This window comes from Aspergillus neoniger (assembly GCF_003184625.1).
Source record: "Aspergillus neoniger CBS 115656 unplaced genomic scaffold BO87scaffold_33, whole genome shotgun sequence".
Lineage (NCBI taxonomy): Eukaryota > Fungi > Ascomycota > Eurotiomycetes > Eurotiales > Aspergillaceae > Aspergillus > Aspergillus neoniger.
This window is the reverse complement of record NW_020291161.1, coordinates 89,079-99,042: the sequence shown is the minus strand read 5'-3', so window position 1 is coordinate 99,042 and position 9,964 is coordinate 89,079. Positions and strand designations below refer to the sequence as shown.

The 9,964-nt window shown below is 50.9% G+C and overlaps 5 protein-coding genes across 5 annotated transcripts; 3 read left to right on the top strand and 2 right to left on the bottom strand.

Moving 5' to 3' along the window:
• The first annotated feature begins 523 nt into the window (after window positions 1-523).
• BO87DRAFT_409413 (putative voltage-gated K+ channel beta subunit (KCNAB)) lies at window positions 524-2,310 on the top strand. The gene is made up of 5 exons (XM_025626245.1): window positions 524-1,096; window positions 1,153-1,175; window positions 1,231-1,385; window positions 1,437-1,991; window positions 2,042-2,310. The coding sequence occupies exons 1-5, from the start codon at window positions 1,002-1,004 to the stop codon at window positions 2,264-2,266; spliced, it is 1,053 nt and encodes a 350-aa protein (XP_025476278.1). The 5' UTR covers window positions 524-1,001; the 3' UTR covers window positions 2,267-2,310.
• Window positions 2,311-2,447: 137 nt separating this feature from the next.
• Window positions 2,448-3,096, top strand: BO87DRAFT_409412 (F-box domain protein; the record flags this gene model as incomplete). The annotated part of the gene is made up of 1 exon (XM_025626244.1): window positions 2,448-3,096. Exon 1 carries the CDS (start codon window positions 2,497-2,499, stop codon window positions 3,094-3,096), a length of 600 nt encoding a protein of 199 aa, XP_025476277.1. The 5' UTR covers window positions 2,448-2,496.
• A 70-nt stretch (window positions 3,097-3,166) lies between these two features.
• Window positions 3,167-4,698, bottom strand: BO87DRAFT_341790 (uncharacterized protein; the record flags this gene model as incomplete). The annotated part of the gene is made up of 3 exons (XM_025620717.1): window positions 3,167-3,994; window positions 4,045-4,332; window positions 4,397-4,698. 3 exons carry the CDS (start codon window positions 4,696-4,698, stop codon window positions 3,280-3,282), a joined length of 1,305 nt encoding a protein of 434 aa, XP_025476276.1. The 3' UTR covers window positions 3,167-3,279.
• Window positions 4,699-5,836: 1,138 nt separating this feature from the next.
• On the top strand, window positions 5,837-6,661 carry BO87DRAFT_379464 (glutathione S-transferase family protein). The gene is made up of 2 exons (XM_025624042.1): window positions 5,837-5,966; window positions 6,032-6,661. Exons 1-2 carry the CDS (start codon window positions 5,916-5,918, stop codon window positions 6,638-6,640), a joined length of 660 nt encoding a protein of 219 aa, XP_025476275.1. The 5' UTR covers window positions 5,837-5,915; the 3' UTR covers window positions 6,641-6,661.
• BO87DRAFT_379463 (long chain fatty alcohol oxidase) lies at window positions 6,580-9,719 on the bottom strand. Its single transcript, XM_025624041.1, has 3 exons — window positions 8,860-9,719; window positions 7,694-8,805; window positions 6,580-7,643 (listed from the first exon to the last, which is right to left on the bottom strand). Exons 1-3 carry the CDS (start codon window positions 9,228-9,230, stop codon window positions 6,877-6,879), a joined length of 2,250 nt encoding a protein of 749 aa, XP_025476274.1. The 5' UTR covers window positions 9,231-9,719; the 3' UTR covers window positions 6,580-6,876.
• Window positions 9,720-9,964: the final 245 nt, after the last annotated feature.

The window sequence follows — 9,964 nt, the reverse complement described above, 5'->3', positions numbered from 1 at the left end:
TTGCGCCTTCAACTCCACGCGGCACGCCATTATCGAGACCCACCTCGTGTGCCTGGACTGTCCACAACAGACATCAGGGGATGTTCGTCCTGAAAAGCATTGCCTTCTTAGATGAGAGTCACATAGCTGAATGTATACAGACTAAGCATGAGAGAAGCGGTGGAATCAATTGCAGGACGGTCACAGTAGTTGAAGTGGTTTTCAGGAGATCGCATCTTCTTCATTGGCGTAAATATACCACATGAACATTTTCGGTATTCCCTCAGGTAATTGTGAAGCAATTGGTGGTATTAAAAGTCACTCTTGGACCATAAATGTAAAAGAACGTAGAAAGGATGGTAGAAATGCAAGAGATCAAGAAAATCTTCGGCAACGGTGGATGGATGTACTTGTAGGAACTCGGTCGCCGCTGGCTGGACTATAAACGGCTGTCTGCCTGCTGTCACCTGACAAGCATACTATCTCGAATGGGATAATAATCACAAATTGCACTCATTTACTCCAATTATTACTGCTAAGGCCTGTCCTCCACATTCATAGCTATTGCTATCTTCACATTGCGACACTTCATTAGCAGTACATCGATAACGGAGATAGACCCTGAGCAGCCTTTCTCAGAACTGGCTAAGACCACTAGTGCCTAAGCTAAAACATCCAGGCTAAAGCAGAGCCAGACCCTCCGAGTATTCCCCCGACGCCTTTGCTGGCCTCCGCATTTGCCCCTCCTTGACTTAATGCTCATATGATTGGTCTTCACAAGCACGAGGATCCGGAGACTCTGTCAAGAACAGCTCTCATTCGATTCCAGTACAATGACCGCATCTGCCCGACCAATCGCGGCCAGATCGCGATGGCAGCTCCCCGGGCGCAACGCAATGACTGTCGCAACCAAATAAATTGGTTCACGACCCCTCACAGATCGCAATGAATACGCTCTGACTTTTCATTCTATTCCCTGTTTACGTTTCACTGGCTCTCAAGGAGATACTCTACATATAATCATGGCGTGGCCAAACAAGAACAAGGACATGCTCTACCGGCGAGTGGGCAATTCTGGTCTCCACGTCTCTGCACTTGGACTGGGAGGCTGGTTAACGTGAGTATCTGTTCATCTCCAGAGAAGAGTTGTACACGGCTAATTCTTAACTATAGTTTTGGCGGTCATGTCGACAACGGTAAAAATCACTAAGTTTGCCTTAAGGCGCACCACAAGCTAACTCATTGCCCTAGAAATCACCTTCAACTGCATGAAGCAAGCTTACGACTTGGGAATCAATCTTTTCGACACAGCTGAGAGCTATGCGGGCGGACAATCAGAAATTGTCATGGGTCAGGCCATCAAGAAATTTGGCTGGAAGCGCAGCGATCTTGTCATTAGCACCAAGGTACGTGTCATTCTATGCGGCCATAGGAGATGCAAGTTAATCAGTCAACAGCTCAATTGGGGTCTGGCGAATGGCGAGATTCTAATCAATAACCACGGTCTATCCCGCAAACACATCATCGAAGGCACACGAGCATCTCTTGAGCGGCTACAGCTCGAATATGTCGACATCATATACGCCCACCGCCCCGACCGTCTAACACCCATGGAAGAGACAGTGAGAGCCTTCAACCATGTCATTGAGAAGGGATGGGCATTCTACTGGGGTACATCGGAATGGTCCGCGGACGAGATCAGCGAGGCTTGTGGTATTGCCAGAGCTTTGGGACTGATTGCGCCCATTGTCGAACAACCTCTGTACAACATGTTGGATCGGCAGAAGGTGGAAGGCCAGTACCAGCGACTGTACTCCCGCTGCGGCATTGGTTTGACCACCTTCTCACCATTGAAGATGGGTCTCCTCAGTGGCAAGTACAACGATGCGACGACGCAGCCTCCACCAGGATCTCGCTTCGCAGAGAGCAACGACAAGTTCGCAAGCAGCGTGCGCAGAGACTGGGAGAACGAGCAATGGGCTGGGAATATCAAGAAGATCGTTGGATTGAAGGTATGCTACTTCACTCGATCAATTAAGGCATATCGCTGACAAACTTCTAGGAGGTTGCGGACAAAATGGGCGTCAAACTGTCGCAATTGGCTCTGGCATGGTGTCTCAAGAACGAGAATGTCTCCGCTGTAATCACCGGCGCCTCTCGGCCAGAGCAGGTTGTTGACAACGTAGAGAGTCTGAAGTTACTCCCACGCCTGACACCGGAGATTATGGCCGAGATTGATGAGTATTTGCAGAACAAGCCAGACCAGGACCCAGCTAGACAGGATTAGCCAACTATCAATAATGTAGACATGACACGAGCACAGAATAAAAGCAAAATACAAATTTCAGTTGAATTAACTCCCTACATAGAACCATAAGCACGTGTCCGCACCCCCTCTCACCTATTACATCACCCCCGCATTTCCTCCCTCCACTTCCCCTCTCACCCATACTCTTCAAACCATCTATCCCCTTACCACTATTTATCAACAATACACACCAACAATGACCACCCTTAATGAATCCACACCCCCAACCAACCAACCTCAACTCACCACCCACACCACACCTCTCTAACCACCACCACCATCAACAAGAAAAGAAACCCCCCCTCCTCACCCTCCCCCCAGAACTCCACCTCCAAATAACCTCGCACCTCCCCCTCCTCCCAGACATCTACTCCCTCCAAGCAACCTGCACCTACTTCTACACTCTCCTCCCACAACCCAGCCACTCGGCCCTCCTCGCGGCCGAAACCACCGAGTATGCCATCGCCCACGACCTCTACACCTGCCGATACTGTCTGCGGTTACGTCCCGGCTCTGTCTTCGCGGACCGGATGCTCCGGCGCGGAAGAGGTCGGTACGGACGGGACAGGGCGAAGAGGTTCTGTGTTGATTGCGGGGTTCTGCCGAGGGGGGAGGGCGAGGGCGAGGAGGCGAGGTATGGAGCTGGGGCGTTGGTGAGGGTGGAGGGCGAGCTGAGGGTGTTTTGTGGTGGTTGTGGTGGGTTGAGGAGGGTGGGGATGGTGTTGGGGGTTGCGGGTGGTGTTGGTGGTGGGGGGAAGAGGGAGAGGGTTGTTTGTGAGGGGTGTTGGGGGGTGGCGGGGTGGATTTGATAGTTTTATGAGATGGTGTTGAGTTGTGATACCCATTTGATGTTTATTTATTGCTTTCGTGCTGGGGTGGGATGAACTTGAGGAGGGAAAGGGAAGAGGGAGGTAAGTGTGGGATATGCTTTTGCATTAAGAACATGATTGAACAGGGATACCAACGCAGACTGACAGGACACAAGGTTTCAATTATAGGAAACCATTCAACGAGCCGGCGATCTCAATGTCCCCCTCCTCTTCGTTGTCTTCGTCATCACTCCGTGCATCAAAGTCGAAGTAAAAGTCCGCGTGCTCGTCAGAGATGTCACACTCGGTCAAGATCATGGTGCTGGTCTGGTCCATGCAGGTCCATGATCTACCAATGCCCTTTGCTATGGCTTGTTGGTCTTGCGGGCTCACCTCCGCCAAGTACCGAAGGCCGTAGGAGACTTTGTATCCGTCGTGATTATTGTCGGGAGAGTCAGCAGGGCTGGAGGGGGATACCGTATCTTCTTCGGGGGTAAATCGCTCGACAAGCATCCCACGTTTATAATGTGTCACATATATATCGTGAACGGTTCCGGTGGTGGGTGCTTTCAGTCCTTTGATAAGGTACTTTTCCAGCACTTCGGTGTCACTAGTCCTGCACGTGTCCATTGCCGATATAGTCCGAACTTTAGCATAGCGAATACCACTCTTCTTCAATGCACCGATCATCAAATCCCGCAGCGTCGTCTCACGATACTCTTTCACAGAGGTAGAGGTAGATGTAGATGTAGCCGAACAACCAACATAATCTTCCGCTGCTGCAAACAGAACAGCAAGAATACACGCCATCATAACCGCCAACCCGTAGCAGCTTCTAATTTGTAGAACATTGCAGATGCATTCGGTTAGAACAGCCGTGGCCATAATGTAGGTGAGTCTGCAGATACATCAGTCAACCATTCACTATTGAGGTGCTGGAAATCCCACTTATTATGACTGCGTCCCATTGCACAAACAATCCTACCAATCGTCTTGGAGAATTGATCTTCTGCACACTCATCACGCACCAGCGAATCATCATACTGCTTCAACGTCCGAGCAAACTCATAATCATGTCCCCAAGCATGAACCGTGACCTCCCCATTCAGGACTTCTCCATCTGTAGTGATCGAGTACACCTGCCCTGCTTCGTATGCTGCAAGCAACAGGAGTATAGGTTTGAGCATCTTGGCGGTTGTATTGTCATCCACACTATCTTCCAAGGATTGTGATGTGCTTAGGGGACGAATAATGTCAGTATCTCTGAAGCTTGTCAGGTGATGATCAAAATAAGACATACCTGTCCCAGAACCCAGAACACAAAGCGCACACAACAGAACAAATACTGCTCAAAAACCCAACAATCCCATTCAAAAACTCAAAAATCATAACAGCTGTATCCGACTGCCGATTGGATATGCTACGCGCACTTTCGCGCGGCACGCGAGCATCATATTTTGATAGCAGGGCTGTGACTTGCGGAGTGAATTCTGTGAATTGTTGTGCGCCGCTATTACTACTGATGAGTTTATTCACGATCGGGGGGCTTGAGCGGTGGTCACGAGGGTATGATCCTGGGATTTTGATGATTATGGAGTCCATAGTTAGGGATTGGATTGGGTGTTGAGGTGAAGGAGGTTGGGCTGTGCATTATGGAGGGGGGATACTATTTGTGTTGGATGTGTTTGGTTGTTGGTTTGGTTTGGTTTAGTTTGGGTTGATTTGGGTTGCTATGTAGATTGAAGGGGTGGTAGTGAATGGTAGGGTGGTGTCGTTGGGTATAGTTCTCAGTACGGAGTAGGGCTTTGTTTTGGGGATAGAGATACATGTCGGTAGTACTGGCGATGAGATGGGTTGTATACATATTATATTAGAGAGGGTTCTTTGTCGGGGATATTGTAATGGAGAGGCACTCTTGCTAGACCTAGACCAGACTTGAGATCGCATGATGCTAGTTACATCTTAGACAGAGCAGAAACGTTGAGAAGCCAAGATACTTCTGATAGCCTGCAGTACTGTCCATAAGCCCTCGTGTCATACACTAGACCCGTGATAGTATATTTCTCCAACTACTAATTGAAGCCTCCACCGACAACCAAAGCAAAGGCACCATCTATCCAAATGATAGCCCTGAGAGAACCTGAAGAATGCTGTCCACATCAGATGACTAACCCAGGGGCAGGAATCCAGATCCAAGCAACCTTAAGTGCAGAATATACCAATCAGACCGGATGTACCACACTTAGCTCTAATGACGCCATATCGTAAACAAATCACCAATATAAACTTTCAGTAGATATCAACATAGTAGTTAATAAAATTTATATACTTCATTCTTGGAACTTAACAGTATCTACAAAAGTCTACCTTGCTGACCCCACAACAAACCCGGCATTTCCCTGCAAAAGCAAGCCACTCGGAGGTGTGCTGACAGGCCAATCAATCCTTCCCAGAAATAGTAGTGTATTTGCAAGCAAAAATAAAAAAGCAATACACTATAAAACACAGTAAGCATCAAGCATATCCCGGTTTTACAAATATAACCTCACACTGAATCAGAGTAGTAATACTTTCCATCACATTCCATCAGAATGTATGATCGTCCACCGCCATTCCGCTGATTTGTCATCTCAGCTTCAAGTTTAGGAATCAACCCCTCTCTCTCCACTCCGCCTTGATCCGATCTATATTCTCCTAAACATATTTATAACCCAAGGACAGTCCACAGCTTGCCTGATTGCTTGCTTCATCATACCAAACCAGAACAAACCTCCTCAATCTCCAAAATAATTCTATACACCAACATCACAACCGCCAAAATGTCCTTCGGAACCATCTACACCTACCCCAACAACCCCCGGGTCATGAAGGTACTCCCCCTCCCCCCACTATATCCCCTCAACTACCACCCAAACTAACCACAACCTTGAACTAGACCCAAGCAGCCGCTAACTTCAACAACCTAACCCTCACCCTGGCCGATTTCAAGATGGGCGAAACCAACCGCGACCCGACCTTCCTCAGCAAGTTCCCCATGGGCAAGGTTCCCGCCTTCGAAGGCGCGGACGGCACCCTCCTGGCCGAATCCGACGCCATCACGCAGTTCGTGGCCGAGAGCGGTCCCGCAGCGGGCCAATTGGTCGGCAGCACGCCCGCCGAACGGGCGCTGATCCGTCAGTGGATCTGCTTCGCGGATGGAGAGGTGCTGAGCGGAGTGACTTCGTTGGCGCTGTGGCGGATCGGGTACAAGGCGTACGATGAGGCGACGGAGAAGAGTGGGCTGGAGAAGTTGACCCGGGCGTTGGGAGCTTTGGAGAATCGGTTGAAGGGGAGGACTTGGGTGGCTACGGAGAAGTTGAGCTTGGCGGATATTAGTCTGGCCGCGGCGTTGTATTGGGGGTTCTCGTTGAGTATTGATGCCGAGATGCGGAAGGAGTATCCCGGTGTGGTGGCTTGGTATGAGCGGGTTCTTGAGAGTGAGCATGTCAAGGAGGCGTTTGGACCTAAGGTCTTTGTGGAGAAGAGGAAGGAGCCTGAGAACTAAGTCAGGGGAGATAAATGGATTGGGGCCGGTCCGCGATCATGATTCATGACTTGACTTAATAGGAAAAGCAATGCAAATTGACTGTGATCAACCGAAATAATAATGTATTGGTTCTCTGCTAGCGATATATACCATTATGGGTCCAGCCACAACCAGCAGCCCTGCTATGAATGTGTCTGGTATGAATGTATGGACAGTGGACAGGTGGGGCTTGCTGCACGAGCAGAATGATTCATTTACAGACGAGCATGGAAATTCTGATCGCCTCTCCGCATCGATCGGGCCAGGTTACGACTAGCCCGGTCGGCAATGGCCATGTTGGTGAGCATAGGGTTGACGCCACTGGCGCTGGGGAAGACGGACGCATCCACCACATACAGACCCCGGGTGCCCCAGACTTGACAGTCCGAGTCCACCACACTGGTCCTTGGTGATTTGCCCATTCGACACGTCCCCATCTGATGCGCACTGGCAAACATGGTTCGCTCCGGATCAAGGGGTTTCTTGCGACGCACTTCCGCGATCCAAGCCTGAAGTGCTGCATTGTTGGCACCTTCTGTATCCCCGGCATCGGATTCCACCGGGCGGATGAACGGGGGCACTTCGCGCCATGAAGTGTGGAATTCCTTTGCGCCCGAAACATATGCCATCTTTGCACTGGCGATTATACCTTCGACAATGTGCTTACGATCCGTGGGTGAAACAGCATAGTCAATGCGAATTCGTCCATCACCCGGGTCGGGATAAACCCGCCCAGTGCCTCGATCGCGCGCAATCATGATCAGACCGGCCATGCGAGGCAACTTCTGCACCCAGAGCTTATAGTCGAGACCATTGCGCCAGGGGAATAGAGGGAGAAAAGCCGCGGGCACCATTGACAAGGCCTCGATCTTAACTCCATGACCTTGGTTATCTAGGTTCTCGAGCTCACTGACAACGGTGGTCAAGGCAGCACCTTCCCAAGGGCGGAACTCCTCATCTAGCACTGCACCCGCGATGGCAACTGTGGATAACGTTAGCAATGGCATTCCCTTCCCGCGGGGAGCATCTTACCAGGATGGAGGTGGAGATTCCGGCCAATCTGGGGATTCTTCAGTCCACTGCGTAGAAGCAGCAATGGGCTTTGCAGAGTGCCGCAAGAGACGACAATCCGTTTCGCCTCAATGATGACATTTCGCGTAACTGCAGTTGCACCTGAACGACCTAGGTATGCATCCCTAGATGTCCACACTCCCTCGACCCCTGACGCTACCTGGCCATCTTTAGTGTCAGTGAACAGGATCTTGTGTGCACGAAACCCTTCAATGAAGGTTGCGCCGGCTGTCGCGGCATCTGCCAGGAAAGTATCTGTGGGGCCCTTCTTCCCCGTGGAATGGCAGCCGAGCGTACAGTAGCCACAATAATGCTCAGTGTGGCCCGTATTCTGGGGCACGGTCTTCGCAGCGTAGCCCAGTCTGCGAGCTCCCTCGAGGATGAAGCGGTTTGTCTTGTTGTGCTTTATATGCTCAACGTCGACCCCCATCCGTTCCGAAACACGGTCCAGACAGTTCTGGAACTCCATCGAGGTAAAGAAAGGCAGGCCATTCTTCGCCCATTCCTCGCGTACAAATCCCTGGGTCTGCAGGGCAGCGGACCAGTTGACCGTGCCACCGCCACCCCAGGTTGAACCGGCCAGAACAGCCATCGAGCCATCATCGGTCACGACGGCACCCCCTGACTCGAACATGCTATTAAAGGCCTCGTTGAAGTTCATGGGAAAGTGGTTGGACGTGTAGTGATAGGATTTGTCCAACACTAGTACTTTGTGGCCTGCTTCGGCCAGGTTCTTCGCAGCCACGCTACCACCACAACCACTGCCAACGATGACCACGTCGGTCTCGATGGTCTCCGGCTCATCTGCGGCAGGAAATTGGAGGAAGGTGTGTTTGAAACCATCGGCAGGCTTGCCGTGCACTGGCACTCTTGGGAAGCCAAGTACAGGAGCAAGAGTCGGGCTGAACTTGACCCAGGTTTGCTTGAACATGCCCGTGCAAGCCCTGTAAACACCGCGCAGCGGACTCAGCCGAGACGTCTCCCATCCTCGGAAGATCTCCTCCCGAACGTGTAACGGTTGTTCGTGGATCGGAGTTACAGATCCTGTCAGGAGAAGCGATCCCGCCCGGGTACTATTCTCACGTCAGCGTTGACTGTTACGGCCACGTCTGAGAATGGATACGCACTTGAGAGCATTGAGGATAAATCCCAGGCCATTTCTCCCTTCATCGTGCACATACTGCGCGAATAGGCGCTGCAAACCTTCTCGAAACAGAGGGTTTGACGACGCGTCTTCCTCTAGGTACTGTGCTGCAATGGTGCCAGCGTCCGGAGAGTGAATGGATTTAGTTAATGTCGCCAGAGACTTGTTCAGCTCGGAGTGCGGGATGACTTTGGTCGAGGCTGATTTATATGCAGTCGGACTCCGGATCGAAGGAATGACCGTGTCAGCTAACGATAGAAGAGTGGTCCATTGTTCCTCTGTGAAGATTTTAGTGGTTGGGACTGGAGGCAGAGGCACGTCCAGAGGAACGTAGTGAGAGGCTGGTTCCGCCATGGTGTGCGTGTCCACCTGCTAGGATAGTAATATCTGTATAGAAGGTGCTCGGTAGTAGCTATAGGATGAATGGATGAATTAGGAATGATCAGAAACCATGTTCAAGAGGAACCGGAGTGGAGCAGAGATGATGGTCCACGGCGGCTGCTAATGAATACGGCGCCTTCAAATAGCGGAGGAAGACGAGGCGTGTGAGCTGAGCAGCCAACCACCCAAGCGTCGATTACAATCCCAGAGAAGTAATGCTTGCGAGAGTGAGGGGAGGCCAAGTGACTAAATTCTAGTGGTGCTGCCACTCGGGAAAGGGCGATTGATGAGAGCTAAATGCTAAATGCGCCAGGCACGCCAGAAACGTTCTCCCAACTCGGTGAGAACACGGGGGTGGCTCCCCATATTTTTGGTGATTTTGGCGATGTGACGATCAGCGCACGGCACCCGAGGCACATCAAAAAAAAAAAAAGGGGACCTGGACTGGAGAGCAGTGGGGCCATCCGAAAGTCTATATGACTAGAATACTAGAATCAGGAGCCATCAGAAGAATGTTGAAGCTGCTAAGTCCTTGCTGGTTGGTTGGTTGGTTGTTCGGGGTTGGCTAATGGGGATGTTGCGGATCCGCCGAGGGAAAAAGAAAAGCCCTTCTTTGGGTGCGGGGAATGTACTTTTAGACACTTATACCCATTTGCCATGTGAAGAGCGCATGCCAATGTCAAGCTTGATTGTCCTTAATACTTTGT

What these genes read in the sequence shown, in the direction of transcription:
- BO87DRAFT_409413 (XM_025626245.1), top strand. Translation starts at nt 1,002, where the DNA reads ATGGCGTGGCCAAACAAGAACAAGGACATGCTCTACCGGCGAGTGGGC. An exon ending in GGACTGGGAGGCTGGTTAAC is followed by an intron (nt 1,097 to 1,152) that starts GTGAGTATCTGT and finishes TCTTAACTATAG; the next exon opens with TTTTGGCGGTCATGTCGACA. An exon ending in ATCTTGTCATTAGCACCAAG is followed by an intron (nt 1,386 to 1,436) that starts GTACGTGTCATT and finishes ATCAGTCAACAG; the next exon opens with CTCAATTGGGGTCTGGCGAA.
- BO87DRAFT_379464 (XM_025624042.1), top strand. Translation starts at nt 5,916, where the DNA reads ATGTCCTTCGGAACCATCTACACCTACCCCAACAACCCCCGGGTCATG. An exon ending in ACAACCCCCGGGTCATGAAG is followed by an intron (nt 5,967 to 6,031) that starts GTACTCCCCCTC and finishes ACCTTGAACTAG; the next exon opens with ACCCAAGCAGCCGCTAACTT.
- BO87DRAFT_379463 (XM_025624041.1), bottom strand. Translation starts at nt 9,230, where the DNA reads ATGGCGGAACCAGCCTCTCACTACGTTCCTCTGGACGTGCCTCTGCCT. An exon ending in TTTATCCTCAATGCTCTCAA is followed by an intron (nt 8,806 to 8,859) that starts GTGCGTATCCAT and finishes ACGTGAGAATAG; the next exon opens with TACCCGGGCGGGATCGCTTC. An exon ending in GAATCTCCACCTCCATCCTG is followed by an intron (nt 7,644 to 7,693) that starts GTAAGATGCTCC and finishes CGTTATCCACAG; the next exon opens with TTGCCATCGCGGGTGCAGTG.